The sequence below is a fragment of the Delphinus delphis genome, chromosome 15, assembly GCF_949987515.2.
Source record: "Delphinus delphis chromosome 15, mDelDel1.2, whole genome shotgun sequence".
In the NCBI taxonomy this organism is placed as follows: Eukaryota; Metazoa; Chordata; class Mammalia; order Artiodactyla; family Delphinidae; genus Delphinus; species Delphinus delphis.
Genome location: NC_082697.1, coordinates 56,500,362 through 56,527,146, shown reverse-complemented (window position 1 = coordinate 56,527,146; position 26,785 = coordinate 56,500,362). Strand labels below are relative to the sequence as shown.

Here is a 26,785-nt window from a genome sequence, read left to right as displayed (position 1 = left end):
TCCAATAAAGTTGTGTATTGATTTGATATTAAGTATTAATTGCATGACCATCATAGCACCTCTTTACATCACACAATCACCAGAATTAGAAACTGCTTTGAAAACTAAAAATAGGGCACAGTTCAATAATCAGAAGTTGCACACTGTTACTAGAGAGAAACCAGGTGCATGGTACAGTGCTGCTGCAAAAATGGAAGCCTGGCGATTTGACGAGGAAGCCAAATCACGTGTTTTAGACAATTTTAGGAACCTGGCAATACTGTTGAAGCAAAATACTCAACACACAGGAAATGGAGCCCCCCCTCCCCCAAAAAAAGCGTTCTATAACCAAATAAACATCTGATACTTCCTTTCCCTTTGAGAATAAATACAGTTAAGGTCACTTTTAGCCTTGAAACGGATATATGTTTGCCTATGATGATCTTGCTAACGACTACACGATATCTGATGTCCTCTGCTAGGACTATAGTTTTAAGAAAGCCATAGTTACAAGAGGCATCTACTGTAAATACCTAGAACTTCCTTTTATGGCAACCACTATAGAATTCACTTGTCTTAAACAGTGAACAAGGGAAGATGGCCTCATGTTTCCTTTGCAATAATAGTATATGTTGAGGATCAAGTGGCTTTCAAGCAGCATGGTGGGTGTGAAAATGTTTGCAGTTTAGATCATTCTGTTGCGTTTATGGGTTGGTGAGTCTGTAATGACATCGCCACACTGGGCTGAGGTACGCTTTCTAGTTCCACCATTGTCCAAGTGGAGTGCCATTTCTTCTGATATGAAAGTGTTCAAATCGACATCATGGAGTCCATTTCTCCTTCGACTAGCATTCGATCCACTGCTTACATGTGTAGGAGAGCCTGGGGTACTCGAACGCACGCTTATACTAGCCATTGCACCACTAAGACCTAGGAAGAAGAAAAAAGGTTTTAGAGTTGCTCGATTATTTAACCCTCTTGAAAGCAACCCAACTTTACTTTCAACGTCGTCATAGTGTCAAAGGATGTCTGCCTATTTTCCTTGCAAGGGGGTCACCGGGCAGCAGTTTTTTCCTGGAAGAACGAATCATCTGGCTTTGACATAGGAAATGTTCACTGGTAATACTACCAATATTTACAATATCGGTTACTACCAATTACTGGAAGCTTATGCGGCAGGCACCATGCTAGGTGTACAACTCCATTATGAAATCCTGCCATCTACTCTACTAGGTACGGACTATAGGTAACTTAGAGCTGAGGAAGGAGGTGCTTGCTTTAAACAGGAGAAGATTTTGGTTATACAAAGTCACCGTTCCAATAGATCCCTGTGCTGTGTGTGTGTGCAAACAGGGGAGCATGCAGTCACTTGCAGGCCTGAGTGGGCTTATTCTGACATTTCTATAGATAAGGCGACTTTTTAATTTAGCATCTAAAACAGTACACTACTGAACATGAAAAAGGGTCACTATTAAAAATGATCCTGGGACATCAAATACAAAGTGATTCTGCCCTGGACAAATCAGGCAATATGATCACCCCAAGGTCTGGACTATACTATACTTGGTATAAACCCCTTAGGGCAGCCACACTCAGCATCATCTCTAATCCTTCGGGGGGGCGGGAGAACAAGGGTGGTATAAAAAATCCTGCTGCCTTGCCTTCAAGGTTAAGAGTTACTAAATCCAGAGTATTCCAGCACTCATGGTCAGACACTCATTCCTTAGACCCCTGAACAGTTAAAGGAGGCCATTGTATGTTCTGCTTCTAAATGTTCAGGATACACCTGTGAAAGGCATGAGAGGCCTGAAAACAAACCACAGCATTTAATTTAATAACCTGACATCACCGCCTGTAGATTTTCCTTCTTACGGACTCCCCCTTGGGCTATCCTAGCCTCATATATGGATTTTGTTAGTGCTTGACTAAACTGATATGATCTAGTATAATCAGTGTTTCCCAAGAATAGGACCTGTACCTTAAAGTAAGCTTAGAGGTTGGTTTCGTAGGGGCCCATTCTCATTTACTCCATAAATGTACTTTAAATTTGAACATTAAGTTGAAAAAGGATTCTCTGCTTCCTACCACACCAAAGCTATTAAATTCCCTTTGACATTGTTCTCACTCTACAAATACTGTGAACATTCCCAAACCCTTGGCCTCAACCACCTCCCATACATGCTGATCAAGTTCTGCAGTCCACACCTCCTTTCTAAACTGCTCTCAACTCCCTACGCTAGGAACCAACCAGTCCCCTCACTGCTCTCCCTGTAGAAGATGCATCCTCTCTCCCTTCCCCTGGTGGCCAGAGGAAATCTGATCTCACTCATTTCCAAGGCTAGTGCCTATTAAAAATAAATAAAAGCACTAATACTGGAATACTTCCTATGTCAGGCACTGTATTAATAAGCACTTTTTAATTTCATCCTCAAACTCAGCCTATATTTGTGCTATCTTTTTTGCCGATGAAAAGCCGAGGTTAAAAGGCTGAGCAAGGCACTCAAGGTCACAGAGCTAGTAAGCAAGAGCTGGGACCCAAGACAAACAGAATCTAAATTCCTACTCATGTTATGCTACCCACCTCTTCGAGCCTAAATTATTTCAGCCTCAGGACCTAGGGCCCGGCCTGCCTCGCAGGTCTGTCTCTGAGCAGCTAAAGCTAACTCTCCCTTCTGCCCTCTTCACTCCCATCCTAAGGCTTAATAATCATGCACTGCCAATATCAACTTATCTGCAGTTCCTAAAAATGGCCCAGGCTGCACCTGCCTCCCAACATCTGCTCCCCACTGCCTGAGGCCCAAGTTCCTCCAGCACCGCCTCCCAGTCTGGGGCTACTTTCCTGGTTCTCCTCCCTCTCCTTAGAAACTCTCCTCTTTGCTGTTCTCCAGCCTGCCTGCTCCTTCCTCACTGGCCTTTGCAGGCTTCTCTTCTGCCCCTCACAGGCTGATGTCACCCAGGTGAGAGCCTTGGCCTCTTAGCTTACCCACAGGCATCATTTTCCACATCCGTGCCACAGGAGCAGACATTTTTCCTGAGATCAAGGGCCCATCCATATTTCTAACTGCCTGTTGGCCCTCTCAAACCGAACATCTTCAGAAAAAAACCACGCTGCTTCTTCCCCGGCCCACACAACTTTATTAAAAGTTAAAGAGAAGGGAAAGAAACGCCTCGGGCTGATTTCACATAGCATAGCACCATTGCTCATCTCTTCCTATAGACACTGTGTCTTTACATCTGTATCTCATGAACACAGTGCTTGGCACATAACAGAATGCTTCAGAGCCCTACCCGTCACTCTGAAATCCAAAGCTGTTGATGTTTATTCACCTCTCCAATGCCAGGAAATATATACCCAGGTGGCTCTCTTCACTTAAATCTTTGCCATGAAGTTAAAACTCAATTATTCTCAACTTGCTGGGTTTGGTTTTTTCTTTTTGTTTTTAAGTTCTCCACCAAGACTGTAAACTCCTTGAGGGGAGAGCTGTGCCTTTTTTCCTAATCTCGCAGCCTCTAACACACTGAAAGGTGTCTGTGTACTTGAGACCACCTTTTCATACCTGTTTCATAATGCAGGAGATTCTACGGTAATTATGCTGCAAAATGTGGGCCCTCAGCAATAAACCGGGCTACTTCAGTAATTAAACTCAGGATCCCCTAAGCATTCAATACCCAAAAAAGAACTCAACAAACCCTGCTCCAATGCCCCTCTTGTTAATGTAGGAGCCACGTAGCTGTATGTTTAACACCCAAGGCTCAAAACGCTCCATCAGAAGTGAAGAGGCACCTCAAGCAAATCCTTCAACTGCTATCCTCCATGAAAAAAGAAGAGAGATTAAACATCAATTTGGTCAATTTGAAAATTCCCCAGTAACTTCCAGAAAACCATAATCTTTTTTCTGTTGGGTGTATGACTCTGGGCTTAGTTTGACAGCTAAAGCAAAATCACAATGTGCAACATTACCTATTTATTATTATCTACTCTCAGCAGTGAAAATTCTTTTCAAAGTTTAACTATCTAATCTTCCCCCAAAAGACTTTTCACAAGTGTCAAAAAAAAATTAAGATTAACAACCAAAAAATATATATTTTAAACAACCCAAATTTTATTTTATAAACCAATGACAGCTACTAGAAGATGCTTTAGGAAACCTTAGCTAAGCCACATGAACAATCAGGCCTATACAAGTACAGAGAATCTAAACATGCTTCAGAACTAAAAACTAAGTTGTATGGCCCAAGGGCATACAACTTAATTTCTACCAAAAACACACTTTTTCAAAAGGGCTATGGGAATATCAATTGACAAAAAGCAGTAGAACAAGTAGTATGATTAGACAGAGAAGTCTCCATTGCTTAATACAAGATAAACTTATCAGTTTTAAAAGTTTCTGCATTCATTTTAAAGGATTAGTGCAGGGGTGGAAAAAAGATCAAGAGGATTTAATCATACTTTGAAAAGAAAGCTCCCACATGAGCTAAAACAAAGTTACAGTCCAAGTTATAGGAATCTAGGTTACATGGCAAATTGTTAAAAAGTAGCACAGAACTATTATTTTCATACCAAGGTCATGCTTAGGGTCATAAGAAAATCCTGTTTTCAGAATTAATTACATATAATTCCAGTTTACCAGCACATAGTTAGGTCACACAGAAAGAGCAAATGCAGAGCCCAGCCAGCCTCCCTTCCTCCATCCGGCAGCCCTGGAAGTGGCCTAGAGGCTGCCTCTACCCTTTCTGCTGGCCTCCCAGCCCCCTTCAGCACCTGCGAGCCTCGAGACTCGCCCTGGAGGAGACAAGGCAGACTGTTTACTGTGGTTCCACTCAGCACAGGTCCAGGACCCTCTGCAGGTCTGCGCCACCAGCTCTCTCATCTCCGGCAGAAGGGGGATGTGAAATCCCCACAACTTGGACAAAGTGATTAACATTCTGACTGGGAACCCTAAGAAACAGGCATTCTTGCATTTGAAATGAAATGCACTAATCAAATGGACATACACTCCCTTTGCACAAAGTTGTATTCTGAGGTTTTAAGCAAGCAAGCACTTGTGTGTAAATGTCGTGTTTTAAGTGCACCAGGGGAGGAGTTCAATCCTGGAAAAGTGAATTCTACTAGGAAGATTTGGGTAATTTGAAGTAGATACCACTCCCCACCCCAATCTGTAAATTGTAATACTGAACTTTTATTGAAGTAAAGCACACTAAATCAAACCAATTACAAAGATACATGTGTCACACCAAGAAAACATTTTCAGTTATGCTGACAGCCCAAAATGCTTTCAATTTTTCAAAGACAGTTTTAATGCCATGGGAAAAATGCTCACGACGTTAAAATGAAAAAAGCAAGATACAGTACCATATACGCAGCATGATCTCAACTATGAAATAATTTTAATATTTATACATTGAAAAAAAAGACTGGAAGAAAATGCACCAAACATTTAACTGCAGTTATCTCTGTATAGTTGGAAAACAAGATACTGGATTTTTTACTTTTTGGAAATTTTCAAATTTTCCAAGAAATTAATATTTATAAATCAGAAAACTAGTGAAAAAAAATAAAACTTAAATGTTAAACTACCAATGGATTATTAAGGAAGTACTAGGTGAGTAAACTGGCTTTGAGGCATGGCTACATGGACTTCACCTCAATGAAAAAAATGTCCAAGAAAATTTTACTGCAAATTCATAACAGTTTTGTATTATTAATGTTGGAAGCTTTAGTTAAGTCCTACCCACAGAAACTTCAGTAGCTAATATCTAATCTTAATATACAGAAAATGCCAACTTTTCATCAAAAATTTAATGCTATCTTAATTGCCTTAATTGTTCTTGTTCTCAGAGGCTGGTCTGAACAAAGGGTATAATTTAAAAATTCCAGCCTTCACAAGAGTTTCCATTAAAGAAGGTTACTTGAAATAATCAATCTTAAGCAATTAAGAGATGAGATTTGCTTTTGGTGCATTAATCTCTTACATCTTAATTTCCAAATAAGTTTTTAAAACATTTTACTGTTAAATGACTATTGACAGTTCTGTTATTTCAAGAAGATGCAGAATGCAACATTCAACAAGCATTTATTAAGAATCTACTGTGTTCCACACATTGTGCTAGGAGTGTGGGCAAGAGGAGGAAAAGGGATTTTGAAAGGTGGTTGGATATAAATCCCCCACAGGTCAGTTCTAATTAATTCTCTACAACAGAAAATTGCCAAGAACTTTCTTTCATACTGTACCATTGGTTTAAAAGCACTTAACCTAAGTATCTGTGTGGCTGTCAATGTTTGTTTCTATATATTTAGCTTTATCAACAGAAGGAATGAAGAGTGATAGAAAAGGGGAGAGACACAGAACCAAGCATAAATAATCAAATTTCTTCTTAAATGTACAGATCTCAATTTTATCAGGAAGATTTGTTCTCACCGAAATTTGGTAACTTCTCTACTACACACAGGCCAAAGAATGTTCTGAAAAAATAACAAAAGCTACAAAACCTGTGGCTCGAAGGAGCAAGAAAATCCTATTGGTCCATGCTGCCTAAATTCACAGCTTTCCAAAACTCTAGAAGAAGGGATCCACTTTATGACAAATTCAGAATCTGCCTTACATTTTTTTCTAAAGTAAAAATTCCTACCTGACCTTACACCCCTGAATATGGTATCAAATGAATGCATTTTTCTTATATGGCCCTATACCCAGTCTCTCCAGATCCAAGAATCTTTTCAAGCAATTTAATGATTTAAGAGACTAAGGATCACCACATATGCCAGAAAAAGACTTTGTTAGACAAAAGAGAGGCCAGATATAGAGCCTAGTAACTCCTAAAGTGATGGCACTGTGCCTCAATCTGATTGCCTGGGATTATGTTTCAAACTAATAGTACAATTCTATTAGGCTAGAAACTCCTTGAGAGATTATGTGATTCATCTTTGTATTACCTGACCCTATCACTAGCCTCTAATAAATAGAATGCTTGGCTGTTTACTGTGTCCAGTAAATGTTGGGCAATAGGAAAGGCTACAGAATGACAAGATACACTTGCATTTTTAAATGACCGCACCTTCCACAGAAGGATTTTAATTGCAGAAATCAGAACTCATAACACCACAGCCAGACACACACACACACACACACACACACACACACACAGTTTCCAGACTAAAAAGCTTCAGATTTTAACCCTCGCTAAAAAAGCTATCTTTTAACACACACAGTGTTTTCTCAAAAACAGACAAACAAAACAAAAACCTTTTCTTTTGTTACTTTCCTTTTTCGGGGGAAATTCTCCAATATCATATTAAAGGCTAGACTACCTGCATTTGCCTAAGACCCTTTCAGTACTTACAAATGTAGCAGCCCACTGTCTTTTTTAAACTTTTGTTGTTTAAACACAAAAGGAACTTGAACTTGAGCAAGGAGATATCTTAAAGCCAAATGCCAATGACAGCAACGGCTCCCACCAGTGACTAGTTTTAACACCCAGACCCTGTGTGAACTGATGAATTTTACAGAGGGTCAACCCAGTCCCAATGGGGTTTTAGTTCCCTGTACTACAGTCAAGAGAATGCCATCAAAATGACTTTTAGAACTACCAACAAAACCAAGTGTCTCCAATTTTTATGGAACAGTCTGAACCAGGGCCAAAAACCTACAAAGTCCACCTATGAAATGACTGAGAGCAGGTTTTTAATAAAGTTAGCAAATGAGTGAAGTCTGACTTGGCACCCAGCTTACTTTCCCATCCAGGTCTCTATCTTCCACATATATGCCCCATTCTAGCTCTGGACCCTTTTTACCTAATCCCTATGATGACAAACAGAACCCAAAATGAGGAAACCAGATTTCAATCTAAGGCTTTCTAGACACAGCACTAGCTTGGGCAAGTCAGCTCAGAATCTCTTCATCCAGTAGACAGAGAGAACATTCAACTTCACCAGTTTATACCAACATAAAAGAAGCTCAAGATCTCAGCAAGTAATATAAGTAGGTAGTTAACACTAAGTTTTAAATTATCCCTTCCTCTGCAATGATTATCTGCAATTTAAAAAGCCACCCTTCCTGAAAAGGGAGAAAAAGTATCCTCAAAGGCCACCTGACCTCCAGGTCTGTTTTTGCAGTAATGCTATCCAGAGGCAAAGAAAGCACTCAGGACTTAGAACTAAGCAGAAGTCCTCCTTCTCTCAAGGCAAAGAACACTTTGTTTAAGGGTGGGTACTCTGCTTCTCACTTTATGTATCTCCTTTTCAGAGGAGACTGCCTTGGAGACATTAGCCATCTTGCCCAAGGTCATGCTGGGAATGCAGCCTATGTACAAAGCCTAAATACTCTTCCTGCTAAAATGAACCAGAAATACAGGTTAAAGCCATTCATCTTCAAGCCTACTTATCCAGATTCACTTATGGGGAGAAACCCCAGCAAGAAATACCAAACTTATGTATATAGTCTGATGTCTTTAGGGAAGAAAAACAAGCCTAGAGACCTTTCCCATGCCATCCACCAGCCCTACTAAGGGGGGTGGGGGGGAAGAAACCCCAAATGTACACATGTAGAGGTACTGAATTGGGGAACCAGACAGATCTGGAATATCTGTTCTACCATTTACTGACCTGGTCTATTTTATTTAGCCAAATAAGCCTTCTTCATCAATAAAACGGCATTAATCCAGGGGAAGTATTAGTTTTAAATGAGACCCTCCTCAGCAGGACGCTGACGTGAAGTAAACACTGAAAGAACCGCTCTAAAGGTACATCACCCTCAGGTCCCACTCCAAGACTCAGTTGTTCAGTGTGAAGAGCTGACTTTGCAGCACTAAGATACACCCGGCTCTGTTCTCCATTCTCCTCACCCTCCTCATACTGCAGTCACCTGGGGATCTATAAGCCTCAACTCTTTGGAAAGGTTCTCTGCCCCCACTACGTTGACTTAGCAGACCTCTGAATCCCTGTGTTAAGCTCAGAACACATCTATGCCAGGTTCTGTTAAAGCCAGAAGCTCCAAGACACGGTCCCTGCACCACTGTAGCCCCAGTCTATGGGAAGGGATAGCTATGGAAGCAAAGCAAAAGGGGAGAGCAGACACACAGCTCAGGGAAGGTTGGAGAAAATCGGGGGAACTGAAGGAAAGCTTCGTCACAGATGTTCGATCTGTCTGAAGAGATGAACAGGCAGAAGAAAACCTTAGAAAAGAGCATGAAGGTATTCAAAAGATTACACGGTATAGCTAAGATATCTGACCCAAGGTCAGATCAAACCACAAGGGTCTTACAATGTTGTGCTCAGTTCAGACTTCACCCTAGAGGACACAGGGATACAAAGGTTATTTTTCAGTGAAGCAACAAGATCAAAAAGATCACTCCAGTGGTCCCAGGAAAGAGGGACTGGTGAATGGGTCAACTCAGGACTGGGAAGCAAGAGCAGGAAGGAGATTATTCCAAGCGCCCAGAACTCACCTCCTCCAGAATAGCCTTCTCTGAACCCATGGCCAGGCCGCACTGTGAAATGTCCTTTTCTGACCCCAGAACACCTTACATATAACATCAAAATAAATCATCCAAGTATGCATTGGCCTCAACAGAAAAGGAAGCACCCTATTCAATCATATATTCCCTAGAAACTGCACAGACTCTGCTACGTACGCATCTGCTGAGTGGCAAGGTCACAAAAACAGAAAAGACCTGTTTTTGCTGTTGTTGAGGCTAGATGAGTCCGCTCTGAACACCTACAGGACACCCTGGTGAAGATGTCCACCAGGGGACAATGGGGCATACATCTTTAGCAGTCAGGAGAGAGGGTCTAAACTATAAGGACCAATTTTGTAAATTAAGACTGAAATGGCCCTTAAAGGGATTGCAGGAGAAGGTGGCTAAAGGCTAAACCCTGGGGAATGTAACCTAAGTCACTGAAAGGTCAGAGGTCAAAGTAGCCTAAAGAGAAGACAATAAAAGTCTCTAGAAGAGAAAGGATGACTAAGAGAGGAATAATCAGAAAGGCAGGCAGGGAACCACAAAATGGTCCAGATGATTTCTGGTCTATCTGAAATTTGTTTACATAAAAACAAGGTGCCAGCTATTAATTCAGTTCTCAGTAAATTTTTGATAATGTTATTTTAAGACAAGGATGAATAAGGAAAGGACAGAGATCAATTTAGCACATGCATATACATTTCCTTGATTTCTCTGGTGAGTTTAGCATCCAGATAAGGAGATACCATGTTACACAGAAAATAAACAACATATGTTGCAAACAAGTGCCAAAATAAAGCACTGGATTATATTCCTTAAACCTCCATAACCATTAGTTGACAGTTTTGATTGAAACTGTTTGATAATCATTAATTGATGTACTTTTAATTGCAATACTTAAATGTAAGGCTCATGAGGGTACTGATCAAAGGATCTTATCATCACACCCTCACTGTCTACATGAAAAACTCTACAATTATCTTATATCTTGGCCATCTGTCTTCATATAAAGAACATATAGCACATATGGGTGGCATTTGTTGGAAGTGAGCCGATAAAGAAAAAAAGAAAAAATTACAGGGGTAACTGTCCTCTTTTTTTTTTTTTTTTGCTGTACACAGGCCTTTCACTGTTGTGGCCTCTCCCGTTGCGGAGCACAGGCTCCAGACACACAGGCTCAGCGACCATGGCTCACGGGCCCAGCCGCTCCGCGACATGTGGGATCCTCCCAGACCGGGGCACAAACCTGTGTCCCCTGCATCGGCAGGCGGACTCTCAACCACTGCACCACCAGGGAAGCCCTGTCCTCTCTTTTAAGGACATGAGGTTGCTTATGGATAAGAATAAATCAATATGACTCCTACACTAATGTTTGCTTTGATTATAAATTTAAGTCAGCCTCAGTATACCAATTCTTTTCCTGTCTCCCCCGGCACCCCAAAACTTCATGAATTTAGACTCTCCCTCCAACGTAGAACCCCAAGAACTTCAATTTGACCTCACATTTCATAGATCTGGCTAAGCAAATTCTATGCAAAACCAAATTCTGACCAGTATGTACCCTAATTAAGATGAATTTCCAAACATATTTTAAAAGATCTAAACAGTTTTGACTTCAATTTACAGCTATTCAATAAATCAGATCATGAGGATACCTGGTTACAAAGTTAGTCATTAATCTGCTTTACAATTTAGTTAACAATGCCCTATTAGAAATCATTCAAATTACTAAAAATACTCAAGTCAGACTAGCATTCCCAACACAGCTACGTCCTCTAAAACCAATATAACACAAAACTCAGTATATAATGTTCTGTGTACTCTTTTCAAGGGGCCCTATTACTGCATAGCAACTTCATGTTTTAACTACATGAATTCAGTTTATGAACCCTAGGAATCCAATGTACTCTGGATTGGCACTACTTCGTAAGTTTATTGAAGGGAAAGGTTATTTTTCTATAGCTTTATAATTAAACTTTTTTAAACCCTCACAATTTAAACATAAGTCAAAATTATAAATAGTACCTTCCAAAATCTACATCACCACTAAAACTCCCAAAGTTCAGTAAAATAATAAATCACAAGTTGAATAAACTCAATTTAAGAAAATGTAATGGGATGTGGAGAATATAGTAGTTGCAGGGGGGAGGGCTGCTAGCTTGCCCTTTTTACAATGTGTACAACTGCATTAAGATTTTATAACAAGAGTGGCATTTATGTTTCTTAAAACTACCTTCTACAGTAGAGTATAATACAGAAAAAAAGACACTTCAACAAGAGAAATATGGAATGAATCATAAATCCACTTGATGACAAAGGAAATCAAAATGCTTAAGGAAAACACAACTACATCAAATACTACCATGCACTAAAATTAATCTGACAAACTATGTACACTTGTAGTAATTTTTTTCAAACAATGGTAAAAGATGTGAAACTAATTCAGTAGGAACAGATCAATCTCTATTATGCCTGAGTTTCAAACTTTCTGACAGCATCAACTATTCCACTACATTAGAAACAGCAAGCAGTCTTATGTACTGCATCCATACATCATGGACTTCCTTGCAATAAAATGTTTTTGTGTTTTTAACTTATCGTAAACAAATTCACAATCAGGAGGGGAAAAAAACAACACTTTTTCCAACTCCCATGTTCTGAATGGCGTTTTAGATAAAGAATCAATGTTTGCCAAAGAGAACAAGAATCTCTGTAAGCATTAAAGCTTCGATGATATAGAAGCCCTTTGTATACATCCCACTTTTTATCACCAGGTTATTTTATTTTAGATGACCTACACTATGGCTCAGAAATATGTTAACTTTTAACAGGACTCATGAGCTAACTCACTAATTACTTCTGTTTAGTCACTTGTACAATCCATGTTTTCATCTTGGCTTCAACCAAGTCTTATTATTTTGTTGTTTTATTTTTACAGCAGTATTGAATGTCCTATAAGTACCTCTCCCAGTTCTATCTGGAAGCCTGTATTAGAGAACAAGCAACAACAAACTTACTGACTACATACCCCAGGCTTCTCCAATAATACTTAAACCCCTCAGCCAAGAATGTCTTTTTATGGCAGGTCTGGCCTGGGGAGATGGTGATGGACCTGTTCTCTAACACTCCTATCAAAGCAAGGCCCTAAGGGACAACAGACATAAGGAAAGTCAATTTAATTATTCTTACATCTGTCCACTCCCTCTTGGGTCATCAACGCTCAGGTTCTACAGGCACACTCAATAACCTAAGGTGTCAAAGGGAGTTCCCATGAGAACTAGCCCAACAGTTATCTGCCTTACTTGCCCGTAACTGACTAGGCTCTCCAGGTAATTATAAATGCAACAGTATTCTTAAGACACAAGAACTTCCTCTTTGACTCAGAAGAGTAAGGAAACATGTACAATATCAGTGTGTAAAGCAATAAATTCTAATCAATGTTGCAAAAAATGCTGTTATTGTAACACCAATCAGCTCAAACTAACTTTCTAAAAACATTTTTTTTAGGATAGGCTGGCTAACATTCAAAAATTGCCCATGTAAGTTCTTAGCTTACATTCTATTTAAACATTTCTAGAGCAAGTAGTAACTAGAATAGACAAAAAACAGACAATATATCTGGACCTAAACCTAAATGTGTAATTGGGTCCACAGGCACACTCTTAACCATTTTTCCAAAGAAATATGTTTAAACGGCTTTACCATGCAGAGCTATGGCTTCCCGGAAGGGTTGCAAATCAGTCTCTACAGATGAGCTAGTTTCCGTTGAAGTAGCTCGGTTAGGGGACACTACAGTCAGTCTTGGGGGAGCTCTAGAGTTTCGCGGTGGAGGAACTTTTCCACACAGGAAGCTGATCAAATCTTCTCTACGAATAGTTCTTCTGCGCTTTTTAACCCAAGCCAACACATCCTTATTGCGTCGCTGATAGCCAATCTGAATTCCAATATCAAAACTTCGCTGATGGGTATCCACGCTTTCTGTTAGGAAAAAAGAATAAGAAGAAGATACATGATGATCAGTAGAGCCAAGCTGCATTCTCTCCTAAAGAAAACCACGATTTTACAAGTTCACCAAAATGAATATCATTAAGTATGGGGCTCTTTAAGTCTATCAGTAATCTATTAAACTGAACTTCATTCATGTTTAAAATATCATACCTGACACCTAATCATAATGTTCTAAATTCAGTAAACACATCACATAATCCTAGAGCTTCTGTCTTGTTCTTTAAAAAAAAACTCAACAGATAAAAACAGAGACTACTTATTGTTAAACGAATTACCATTTTAATAATGTTATTTCCTTAAAAAAGCTTACTTAATCTAATCAAGCTAGTTTATTTAGTAATGCTAACAATAGGTGAATTGGGCTTCCCTGGTGGCACAGTGGTTAAGAGTCCGCCTGCTGATGCAGGGTACGCGGGTTCATGCCTTGGTCCGGGAGGATCCCACATGCCACGGAGCGGCTGGACCCGTGGGCCATGGCCGCTGAGCCTGAGCGTCCGGAGCCCGTGCTCCGCAACGGGAGAGGCCACAACAGTGAGAGGCCCACGTACCGCCAAAAAAAAAAAAATTTTTAAATAGGTGAATTATTAAATGCTTATTGGTACTATACCCAGCTTCCCCTGAGAAGAAAGGGACACGAATACCTTGAGAGCAGTACTACTGTCCCCTCATTGCAACTGAGCAAACAGACTCTACCACAGTATTCAAGAGCTGGAATTTTTGTTCCAGAGTCTGTGGTTCTTAACCACTAAGCTTTGAGAAAAGAAGGAATTCTTAGGAGTTCTAACTAAACAGGAGCGTTCACATCATTCACCAGATGACTATACACCACAACAAATCACTCAGGCGGTGCTCACCTTGCATGTACCATGTCATTTCGGAGGTGTACTCCTACTGACAGGTTCAGCACCAAGAACTGGAAACACACTAAAAGCAGTAGCAAACATTTTAGAAATAATAAGGGAAAATTAATTCTGATTGACTGCTCAACAAAGCCAAACAGCACTGTGGAAACAAGAAGCTTCATTCATTTCCCAGGAACGTTTTCAATCTGCTTCCAGCTCCCAACAGTTTTCTGTAACTTATAACCACTTCCAAAAGACCCTGTCTTAAAATCTCTCAGACTGGTCTCCTATTCTCCCTGTAGATACTGCCCGCTCCCTGTACATACCGAACCCAGATTTTCAATAAAATGATGCCTGCCCCTTTAGTGGCTTTACACAGTTGAAAACAATATTAATACTTGCAAACTTAAGTCACTGCAATTTATTTTTAGTTGATCTGCTGTGCTAGCAGGAAAATCACCAATATATCTTCATTCCTCTTACTTTTCCTGACCTGGATTTTAATTCTGTCTGCGACATCTAAAGTAGATGCTGAAAGGATAAGCAAACCAGTGAATGAAGACCTGTGTCCCAGAAAGACAATAATCCAGACATCACAGAGGCTCCCAAGCTGCATGAATTTGCATTATTAAAAAAGATGGCAAGAGGGCAGCACAAACAGAACTTTATAACAAGGCCTATTCCTTAGATGATCAGTTCTTATTGCTAAAAAGTTAAAAAGAAAAATGAAAGAAGTTACCCACAGGAGTACTCTTTAAATATTAAACTCCATCACAACTTTCTAATTTTACAAATATAAAAAAAGCTACTCGTGGGACTTCCCTGGTGGCACAGTGGTTAATAAGACTCCGCCTTCCAATGCAGGGGGCCCGGGTTTGATCCCTCATCAGGGAACTAGATCCCACGTACATTCCTCAACTAACAGTTTCGCATGCCACAGCTAAGGAGCCCGCCTGCCACAACTAAGACCCAGTGCAACCAAAATAAATAAATAAATAAAAAACGCGTCTAAAAGAAAAAGCTACTCATGAATGAAGTAATTTCTCCAGTGTCTCACTACTAGAATGCCCAAGTTACAATGTGAATCAACGTGTTCTGATTTCTCATTTCATCATAAACAAAACAAGCACGAACCCCATTTCAAAGGTAAATAGCATTTAAGAGGCTAATACAGTGCTTTCCCATCTCTTAGTCTTAAAGACTTAGATGAAGCCAACCTTAAAGGATGCATAATCTCTAAGATGACCTTGTAAAGTTATATGTAGACCTTAAGTGATTCTGAAAGAGCTAGAAACATTTTAAGAGAAATCAAATCATTGAGTAAACTAAGCCCATCCCATGGGACCACAGAAAGGAGGATAACCGTCCACTGTTATGGATCTACAAGCAACTAGATTTCTACAAAGCTGCCCTACCGAAGAGAGCTGTTAAAATCAAGCTCTTAACCAGAGAAGTTTGTTTCCAAAAAGAATGACTCAGGAAATTTTATTTTTCGAGAACCAAATGGAGGCAGGTCCAGAATTGGAAGTATAGAGGGACAAAAAGTTGAAAGGGGTACAAGAAACAAGTTCGAAGCAAGCATGGATAGTGCAAAGTAAGATGAAGCAGGCATGTAAATGTACACCTAGCAAACCAGACAGCAAATAAGAAAAGCTGAACTTGATACAAAACTCAAGAGCCAAAGGGAAGGAACCAGATGAGGCAGTTTAAAAAAAAAAAAAAAAAACCCTGACAATCCTGGGAGGAAGAGCTTTGATTCGTTTTGATTGAGGACACAAGGAAAGCCCAAAAGTCAGATCGGCAACAGGCTGATGCTTTAATCACAGAGTTGAACAAAGTTGGAAAACTCAATATTCATACTTTTGAAGGAAGGCAGTTATATAAGTAGTTGTGAACCTCTTTTAAAATGTATGCAACTGACCAATCACTTCACCTCAAAAATTCTGCCCAAGTCTCAACAACACAACCAACCAAGAACACGCTAAAAATCAAGTATTTTGTAAACAGACTTTTACAGACTAAGAAGTACAGGAGGAGAAAAGCAGATTTAACATTTAAGGTCTTCGGGTACATACATGCTTTTGCACTGTCTGGGCATAATTTGGTCTTATACCATTAACATATCCTGAAAGCCAAATCCAATTACTTTACTGCCCAGATTAATCCAATCTCAGTTATTTCCTTAAACAGAGAATCTCATATTGACACTAAAACATAGTTTAAAATATAGTTCTTATGTTTGAGAACTTTAAAGAGTTACTTGGTTGAAAATTAAACCCTCCTATCACATCTTGCACTAAGTAGAAGAGATCTAAATGCTCATTGGAGAATCTTAGGAATGACCAGACTAGATTTTAATCACTGGTTAATTTAGTGTCCAGTAAAATAATAAACGTACACACAAAGATGGCCTCCAGAAGGCTCTCAGCCAAAGACTGCTTTGAATACTCGTGAACCTTCCAATTAGACACCCAAATTCTAGAAATGCAGAGCAAAGAAAACTGTGGGGACAGTCTTGTGTTCAACACTTTTACTGATGCCAAAGCCACTGTGGAAAAAGGCCATGATCTCGAAGGTTAGGCAAAGCCCAAGGGCATCAAAATGTCAATCTAACCTTTAATCACAACACATTCATTTCCTTATTCAAGAAACAAACTAAAAAAAAAATAAAAAAATAAAAAAAAAAAAAAAAAAAAAAGAAACAAACTGATTCATACAACTCACAGTAGACATCTTTGTTTCATATTTTTTTAAACTGTTCTTATATAAATAGCTGAAATTGAATTCAAGGGATTTTTATTAGTCTCATTTTCCCACTGCTGGCAAGGGGCAGTAGGCAAAGAATCATATTGATTTCTGAAATGAAGACCAAATGCACAACTTTCTTACATGAAACATAAACACAATCAGATTTCACTATCTATAATTTTTTGATACTTACTAACCTTATGTTGAGTTAGCCAAAGCAGATACCTCAATTTCATAAACAAGGAATTGGAACTGAGGCTCAAAGGGCCTTGCCCTAAAAAGTTACTAAATAGCAAAAGTTCTTTCTACAATCGATTTTTCCCTCAACAATAGAGAAGTCATCTCCCATTCTCCTTAGAGGATCTACAAACCAGAAAAATCACACTGCTAGATCAGGGTACATTTCCAAGGAATACTAGTAACTACAAAACATTTAAACTTAGAACTCAATCTGCACTAACCAACTCGTCTGCTGTAGGAAAAAATATGTATTTTAACTGTTTCATTAGAAACAAATATCTAGGGACTTCCCTGGTGGCACAGTGGTTAAGAATAGGACTACCAATGCAGGAGACACGGGTTCGAGCCCTGGTCCGGGAAAATCCCACATGTCGCAGAACAACTAAGCCCGTCCGCCACAACTACTGAGCCCACATGCCACAACTACTGAAGCCCGCGCGCCTAGAGCCTGTGCTCCGCAACAAGAGAAGCCACCACAACGAGAAGCCCACGCACCGCAACGAAGAGTAGCCCCCGCTCGCTGCAACCAGAGAAAGCCTGCACACAGCAACGAAGACCCAACGCAACCAAAAATAAATAATAATAAATTTTTAAAAAAGGAAAAGATATGAGTCATGACCAAAATAAAACTGCTTTTCAATTGTTTTTTTTTTTAAATATTTACTTATTTATTTATATTTTATTTGGCCGTGTCAGATCTTAGTTGAGGCACGTGGGATTTTCATTGTGGCATGCAGGATCTTTAGTTGCAGCAGGTGGGATCTAATTCCCTGACCAGGGATTGAACCGGGATCCCCTGCATTGGGAGTGCAGAGTCTTAGCCAGTGGACCACCAGGGAAGCTCTTTTTTCAATTGATTTAAGGAAACAATTTCTAAGTTCCCTAACAAAGTGGTATCCAAAGATAAACACGAACTTCTAGGTAACTTACATACTGACTTAAATCTTCACCTAGCACATACAAACAGCAGGAACCAGGGAAGGATCAGAGTGGCCACGGTTCCCTACCATCCAGTCCTCGTCCTCCCTTTCCTAAAGGTACTCACAAGTTTTTGTTTGGATAGCTCTGAATAAAGGCTTCTTCCACATTTGCTCAATTGATGATGAAACTTGTGGTATAGTCCCAAACAAATCTGCATAACCCCAAAACTGTGGCTATGATACTGGTTCTGAATAACCATGTGACCCAATTCTGTCCCAGAGACATAAGTCATTTACTGGTAGCTCCTGGGAAAGAAGCTTCTGGGCTCTTCTAACCTTCCAGTGAGTAACCCTAAGCTGTGAGGTATGAGCTGCCAACACTGAAACTAGCCTAATGACAAAGCTGGTATGCGCAGGCCCACACATGGACTACAGAGAGCTACAGAGCAGGGAGGCCTGAGCCACTGGATTCAATCAATCCCACCTTCAGGCTTCAAGGCAGAGAGCAGCCAATCCATGTCCAGCCTGACTTGTCTTTTCTGCTATTTGCAGCTAAAACATCCTTTTACAGAGAAGTTACACATCAGAAACTGACAGTCTTCTATAAAAATTCACAAAAAAATCTATAAATGGTATTAATAATGACTGAGGCTGCTGCTTAGTAAAATAAAACAGGGTATTCAACTGCAATCCATACTAAGGTTTTTTGAACACTCTCAAAGTTCAATAGTTTTCTGCAGCAGGAGAGTCACAAACCAACTCCAGAAAGTCAAAACATAAGCTGAAATTTCATTATTTGCCTCCAGGTAGAACATGCTTTCTCTGACCAGTTGTTTATACACCAATCACTCATCCAAAAATTTTCAGTACGTTCCGTTCACTTTCAGTTCACAGAGAAGCCCAAGAAGGGCACAATGAAGTGACTACACACTATAAACAGGATCTGGAATCAAGATGTCTCAAAAATAAGGACTTTAAAGGGCATCACACTATTTTTCTCCTGTCAATTCTATTTACTTTCAGCCCTTTCAGGGAAAAATGAAGACACACCACAAAGGTTATTCTGACAGAAATAAAAATAAATAAATAAATAAGAATTTCTTCCCTTCATCTTAAGCACTGCCCATAGCGAAAAACATCATCTGAAAAACAGAACCTGACCACCAACACAGTCCATGCTTGAAGACTCATTGCATGACACACTAAGAGCCTGCACTCTAAGTTGTGCATACTTACTCCTACTCACAATTGAGAAAATGAAGGCTTACAATAGTGAAATATTTTTTGTTCCATTATCTGTCTCCAGGACCATACGACTAAGTAAAAGTAACAGTCTAAAATCTGAACTAGAACAATCTAGCAGAAGACTCCATGATAATGATGCTGCTGGCCTTCTCCAAGTACCGCTAGTCACACCTTGGGGCAAATGCTGTTCAAGGAGAAAACCAAAAACATCTTTAACATAAACAGTATCAAGAGAAAGCTCTTAACGTATGTGGGAGAAGTCGGTATACAACTAAAGTTTCAGACAGTTTTAAAATGCGGAGGAGCTTATCATTAAACAACAACAACAAAAAAAATGGAGCTTAACATAAAACAAAAATCGAAAAAGAAAAATATTACAAAGTTGAGGGAAATGACAATAAGAAGCAGCGAGAAGTGGCTCTGGGGGATGTGGGTGAGCACTGGCTCCCAGGCAGCTGCTGCAGAGCAAGCAGGGCCCCAGCGCCCACCTCCGCTGACCACGAGGCTCCAAAGGACGGCCAGCCTCTACTGAGCAAGTAACCCCACACCGTAGAAGGAATTTAGAATTCATTATTTTCCTAATGAGGAGTCAGGAAAGAGGTTGCAACCAGTCACCCAAGGAAATGGGAGGTGTATTTAAGAGGCAGAAAGAGATGAGCTTGACAAAGCATTTTTCAGATAAGCATCAACCAGGCTAGTTAAAACCACCTCAGTAACTTCACTCCCTTTGCTGCAGACAACAGAAAACGTACTAAGCCAGGGGACACAACACCACTGAATATTTAACAAACATTACTTCCTTTAGATTTATCAAAGCAAAGTAAAAACAAAAACCAGCCATCAGAATTTTCTTCCCTTCCAAAAAAGGATGCCAATGTCTGACTCAACTTACTATGTGGAGCAAAAGAAACTCCATTTTGCCAAATTCTGTGCACACTGAGGACACCCCAATTCACTCTCCTCCAAGTCTCCAGCCACATTCAACCAAACCAACTGCATCGTTCAATGTTTCAAAACGCCACATCAAAAGGCGCCCTCTGCTAGACTTTTACCTCAATTCTGACCTTCCTATGTGCTCATCTTAGGTGCTATCAGGAAGCTGGTAGAAGTACCAACCTCTCCCCAGGCTGGGTGAGGCAAAATGAGCCATCTTTAGCTTGTCAGATAAGCGCTTAATCATACAAACTGCAAGAGCATTGCCCATTTACAAGGATCCTCCAAAATCTCCCCCCATCCCCGCCCCCATAAATTACATTTAGATATTGAATAAGAACTGTGAACACTCTAAATTTACCACTACTTACAGCTGCATGCACTGTGACACTACCTTGCTAATTTTATTGGTTCTATTTAAGGTACCCAATTATTCCTACAGCTGCATTCTTGTTCTCTGAAGACCACACCCTGAAAAGGAGGAAGAATGTGAGGATCTGCAGAACTTATCCACACTTTCCTTGAGTCAGCTAGGAACAGAATAATGTTGCTATACTACCAAATTCCACAAACCACAATTAACCATTCCTCAGGTAAAAGGGGATATATTTCATTTTACAGAAATAGGACACAAAATAAAGCTAAGGTTGGACTGACAATCCAGCATTTGCCATAATGCAAGAACTTCATGTTTATTTAAAAAGAAATTTAATGTCTTCCATTACATTTTCTGAACAAAGGAAACTAATACATTATAAGAAGCATTTTCAAATCAAGAAATCAAATTAGGGATTATTTCAGAGTTCAGCTTCTGAGCCCACTTTTTTACATGAAGAATTAACACTAAAGAAAACCGTCAGCTACAGTCCTAAAGAGATGCATTCCAGGAGCACACAACAGCACCAAAAACTGAGAAGTCAGAGAACATTCATATTTTTCTACGGCCTAGTCCAAGAGCGTGGCACACAGATGCACTAAAACTATGTGTTGCTTTCCCCTTAAAGCAAAAAATAATTGCAAAACCTGAAATGGATAAACCGTGATACCTCCACACACAACACTAGTCAGAAAAACAAAAAGCACTTAACAATTTATTAATACCTGCAATGTGAACTGAATAGATCAATCTCAAAAACATTATGAAAAGTGGATAGAAGATACCAAACAGAAAAGGCTACCTACTATAAGGTTCTATTTATTACATTATGAAAACACAAAAACCATATATACAGAATTCAGATCAGCGGTTGCCTGGGGTGGGGGGAATAGATATATTCCATTTACTAACAATGTATGTTTGTCAAATTCATGCCATACACCTTAAAACGGTGATTTTACTATATGTAAATTATACTCCAAGAAAGCAAAGTTTTCCAAAAATATGAGTTTGAAGTATTATTTCAAAATTCCCTGTCTGGGTGAAACCAAGAGCCATTCCAGAGAATGTTAAAAACCCTCAAGCAGTAATGAATGTTAGAGTCAAAATTTAAGGAACTCAGCTATATAAAATCAAAGCTGACCACTGGGGCACCACTTCTTTAGGTTTCCTTTTCTCAGTAAGCCTAGATTATTAGCTCCTCATTCCCTGAAATTAACATTCTATTCACCAGGTTCAGTTTACATTCTCAAATTATCATCCCAAAAAACTGCAAGGTTTAAAAGGAAATCCAAAATAAGGGATTTTTTTGCCTAAAGAATGTTATCTTAATTGGCTTATTCTTATGCAGATAAGAATCTGAGAATCAAATCACTCCACAGCCTGTTTCAACCTTATTTAGATAATTCTGAAAAACACAAAGCTCTACTGCAATTATCAACAGCTTCTGGCAGTTTAAAAGCATTTATTTAAATTACATTTTTACTAAAATTAACACTCAAATTCAAATCCTTTTCCCACAGAAACCTTGCCAAATATCAAACCCAAATTTCCAAATCTTCAAAACAAATCTAAACCCACTGTTGCTGAGAGAACACGATGGGCAAGAACATTTACTCACATATCTTCACGTGGGGGGCGGGGATTAACTGCAGAAAAGCACTGCCATGAAACACAAATCTTGATATCAACTCAAACTGATCAGATTTCCTGCCAACAATGTACCGTCAGGCAAAAAGCAGCTTGGAAGGCAAATATTTGATGGAGTTGCTAGGGAAGAGCAACTCCATCAAATATCTGCATGTTAATGTGCGTACAGATTACTCCAATTAGCTAGTTTTCGACGCACTTAAATTATGCTGTGCCACCATCATGCTCGAAATTGCCTAACTCAAGAAAAACTATTCCAGGAGGTGCTTTTCCACAAACAAGTTGTCCCTCCCACCTCTGTGCGAGACACACTCCTCTTCCCTGGGTGCCTAAGAAGCACATCTCAGTCTGGAGCTCTGGGCCTCTCAACCTCGGCACTACTGCCATTTGGGGGGTGGAGAAGCTGTCTCGTGCACCGAGGACAGTTAGCGGCCTCCTCTCAGTGATGACACTCTGGAGTGCCCCAGACATTGTCAAAAATATCGCCATGGGGTGAGAGGACCAAACGCCCCCGGCTGAGAACCCGTTATCTAGATATAACATCACACCGCCAGAATTCTCAAGTTGCAAGATACTGAGAGTTAGTGGCTGGATTCAGAAGCAGAAAACACTCGGGAGATACCTCCAGGTCAAGGTGGCCAATGCACTAAGGAACGCAGGACTTAAACCCTGACGCAGACCGCCCTTCCCCTTAGCCAGCAATGCAGCAAAGTTGTCCTTACCTTTGTAAAGGTTGGTGACGGCAGTGGCTGCATTTTGGAAGGGAACCCAAAGAGAAAGTCCTGGCTGCTGACACACTCGGTCTGAAAAACGACGAAACGAAAGAGAAAAAACAAAAAAACACACAAAGACAAAAAAAGAAAAAGCAATGTTATTTGGGCGTCAATCACTCCGGAACGGCCATATTAGGTTTCGCCATTTTGTTCAAGGGTTCCGGGATCCCGCGCTAGGTGGGGAGCGGGCAAGAAAGGGGTCGCGGCGGGGCTGGAGGGGGAGCCGCGGGGCCCCCGGGCGCAGCCGGGACAGATGCGCGGCAGAGGGAGGCACCCCTTCGCAGTCCCCGCCCCGAGGCCGGCTCCAGCACAATAGGGGCCCCGCGCCGCCTCCCTTCGCCATTTTGTGACCGGGGGCTCCTCCCCTGCCCTCCCCGGCCCGGGGGCACCCAGCGGCCCGGCCCCAGAAGCGGGAGGGCCCCACAGGCGGCCCCAAGCCCGGCCGCCCCCCACGCCGGCCCCCGGCCGCCTCCCGAGGGCCCGCCTCCCGCGGCGCCATCTTGCGAGGAGGGGGCGGTGGGGCCGCGTTGCGACGGCCGGAGCCCAGCCAACCGCTCCCCGGGCTCTCCGCCGACGGCCGGGCGCGAGGCGGGGGCGGCGGCGCAAAATGGCGGCGGCGGCGGCCCTCACCTTTGTAGAGCTGGGCCACGGCGGTGGCCGAGTTCTGGAAGAGGTGCCACAGCTTCTGCTGCTTGTGCTCGGGCTGCGCGGCGGCCGCCGCCTCCTCCTGCAGCTCAGGGGGCAACTGCTCGTCCTGCTCGGCCTCGGCCAGGCACTGCCGCTCCCACTTGGAGAACCAGTGCTCGGGCCCGTGCTCCTGGATCTCGGCCTCGCCCTCCTCCTTCCGCTCCTCCATCCTCCGCGGCCTCCCGCGGCCTCGCAGCCGCCGCGGCCGCGTCCTGCTCAGGCGGGGCCCCCGCGGGAGCGTCGTCGTCGAGCGGCCCGGCGGCGGGGCCCAGCGGCCTGCGGCGGCTCCTCGCGGCGGCCCAGGCCTCCTGCACCCCGACGGCCTGCGAGCCCCGCCCCGCGGCCCCGCGCTGCCCGGGACAACCCCCGACCCAGTCTTCCCCACCCCCGGCCCCTGCCGAAGGGCGCTGCGGACCGGATGAACACCGCCGCCTCTCGCCTCGCCGGCCTGAGCACGTCTACCGCCCCGCCATGGCGCCGCGGCCTCCCTAGGGCCACCGCCGACCGCTCCGCGTAGCCCTACCGGCGCCGCCGAGCCTACCCCGAAGACTGAGGAACGTCGTCGTTGCTGCCGCCGTCGTCGACGCCTCTGCGGTTGCTGGTCCCCGCCCACATGCTGACGGGGAAGCACCGCCCACTCGGCCCCGGCTCCCCTGCCCGGTTGGGGCGCGCCGGATCCGAGGGCTTCTATTGGTCCAATCCGACCGGTTCCGCTTGCCGGCCTCTAAACACAGCGCCGTGATTGGCTCATCGGCGTGTCCGCCTGACGTAACCAAAGGGCGAGGGGAAGGGAGTGAAAGGAAGGGTGAAGACGGAGAAGGAGGGGGAGGAGCTGACAGTGGTTGCGTCCGAGCCAACCTAAGGGGGAGGGGGGAGGGAGAGAGAGAGGGAGGGAGGGAGGGGGGGAGAGAGAGAGAGAGAGAGAGAGGAAGGCAGGGGGAGGCAGGAAGAGAAAGAGGGGGAGGGAGGGAGAGAAAGACGGGGAGGGAAGGAGAGAAAGAGGGGGAGGGAGGGAGAGAGGAAGGGAGGGAGAGAGGAAGGGAGGGAGAGAGGGAGGGGAGGGAGAGAGTGGGACGGAGGGAGGGAGAGAGAGGGAGAAGTAAAGAGCGAGAGAGGAAGGGAGGGGGAGGGAGAGAGAGAGAGGGGAGGGAAAGAGAGAGGAAAGACAGGGAGGGGGAGGGGAGAGAGGAGAGGGGAGAGAGAGGGGGAGAGGGGGAGGGGGAGGGAGGGGGAGAGAGAGGGAGGGAGGGGGAGAGAGAGAGAGAGAGAGAGAGAGAGAGAGAGAGAGAGGAGAGAGAGAATGAATTGCGCATGCGCACTTGCTCGCTGGCCAGAGGCAGCGGGCAGGAGTCACGTGACCCGGGGCTCCGAGACCGCACCCCACAGGAGGGCTGATCCGGTGCCTCCAGGCCGTAGGGGACGCAAAATCAACTCCCGTGACCGCTCTGCGGGGACGGAAGGGTGTGGTGGGTGGCATCCCGCTACTCCAGCCCCTTGGGCTTCCAAAGGGAGGAGGGAATCGAAGAAAGTGAATTAAACGCCCAACTTGAATCCAAGTTGGCAAAGTGCTTCGCCAGCTGTTTACTTCAGACCCATTTCTTAGATGGGCAAGTTGAGCCTCAGAGTCCAAAGAAAAACTTCCGAGCTGCGAGGCCCGCGGGCTCCCACCAGCCTGCTGGGCAGACAGCAGGCACGCGGCTCGCTGCGCGTTGTGCGTGGGGGACCCTCTGGCCCGCCCCACTAAGACGCTCTGGCGTTCTCCGAGGACACCTTCCCTTGACCAGACCGCAGCGGCCACGAATCTGAAAATAAACCTGAGTGGGAGACGGGGTGCCGAGGCCCGGCTGCGTCTGCGCCTTCGCGAACTTGGCGGCCCCCGCACCTGTCCCGAAAAAAGCACACTCCTGGGCCACGTGCGGCCGCCTGCCTCACGTGCCAGCCCCCGCCCCCCCCCTCCTACTACCGGAATCCGCGTGGCCGCGCCGAGTGGGAGGCCCCGCTTCCAGGGGGAAAGTTCTGCGCCGACTTCTTGTTCAGCCTCCGTGCGCAATCGCCCGGTCAGCCTCCGCCGACCCGGGCTGCGCGACTGCTGTGGGCCAGGCGCGGGGCTGCGCGCTGCGGTCACCCAGCCGGGGGCGTCCTCAGGGGCTCAGGGTCTGAGGAGTAAGCCGCCACTTAAAGGGGCGATGACCGCACAGAGGCAAAACTGGCCCTCACAGTTTGGCGGCGGAGGCATGAGCCACTGGGGCTTGGAGAAGTCCCACGAGCTGCAAGAAAACCCTTCTACAAAGCAATTTGGCTGTAAAGCCATCACCTTGGGAATAAAATCTGACCTCCTCTCTGTGGGCTACAAGTCCCTGCAGGACCTGGCCCCGCCTCCTCTGTGTTCATCTCAACGCCAGTCTCTGCTTGGCTTGGGCTGCCCAGCCACACTGGCCTTCTTTCTGTTTTCTCGGAAACTGCCTTTGCCCTCGCAGTTCCCTCTCTCTCTGGAATCTTTTCCTTCTCGTCGTCATTCCTCAAGGTTCCTCTCAAATGGCCCGCGAGCAGAGAGCCTTTGTCAGACCAGCCTCGTTAAAGCACCACCCTCCACACTCTCCTATTGCCTGGTTTTGTTTTTTCATAGCCTGTATCAGTATCTGAAATGATTACTTATGTGTCTCCTTTCAACAAAAAGTAAGTTCTTAGAGGGCAGGGAGCTTGGCAGTCTTGCTCCTGGTTGAATCTTAAAAAGATAAGGTTTAGAAAGAAAGGGGGATGGAGGCCATGGCAGGAAGGACATGCCAGGCAAAAGTAAGGCTTGTAGAGGAATCCCAAGTTCTTTAGGTCGACCAGAATGGGAGGGAGCGGCAGGCAGGGTACTTGTCCACTCAGTATTAGAGGAACACAGCCTAGGGTCTGTTTTGTACAGGCACTACAAAAACAATT

At 43.3% G+C, this 26,785-nt stretch overlaps 1 protein-coding gene across 1 annotated transcript; it reads right to left on the bottom strand.

Annotated features, from left to right (window-relative positions):
• HAPSTR1 (HUWE1 associated protein modifying stress responses) lies at positions 1–24,578 on the bottom strand. The gene is made up of 4 exons (XM_060031729.1): positions 23,801–24,578; positions 23,120–23,200; positions 13,138–13,413; positions 1–909 (listed from the first exon to the last, which is right to left on the bottom strand). Exons 1-4 carry the CDS (start codon positions 24,024–24,026, stop codon positions 665–667), a joined length of 828 nt encoding a protein of 275 aa, XP_059887712.1. The 5' UTR covers positions 24,027–24,578; the 3' UTR covers positions 1–664.
• Between the last annotated feature and the right edge of the window lie 2,207 nt (positions 24,579–26,785).

Bases quoted from the DNA above. Each gene is read 5' to 3' on its own strand.
- HAPSTR1 (XM_060031729.1), bottom strand. From the start codon at position 24,026: ATGGAGGAGCGGAAGGAGGAGGGCGAGGCCGAGATCCAGGAGCACGGG. The intron at 23,201-23,800 runs GTGAGGGCCGCC...GTCGTTTTTCAG, and splicing joins CGTGGCCCAGCTCTACAAAG to ACCGAGTGTGTCAGCAGCCA. The intron at 910-13,137 runs GTAAAGCCGTTT...TCTTCTTCCTAG, and splicing joins GGAAGCCATAGCTCTGCATG to GTCTTAGTGGTGCAATGGCT.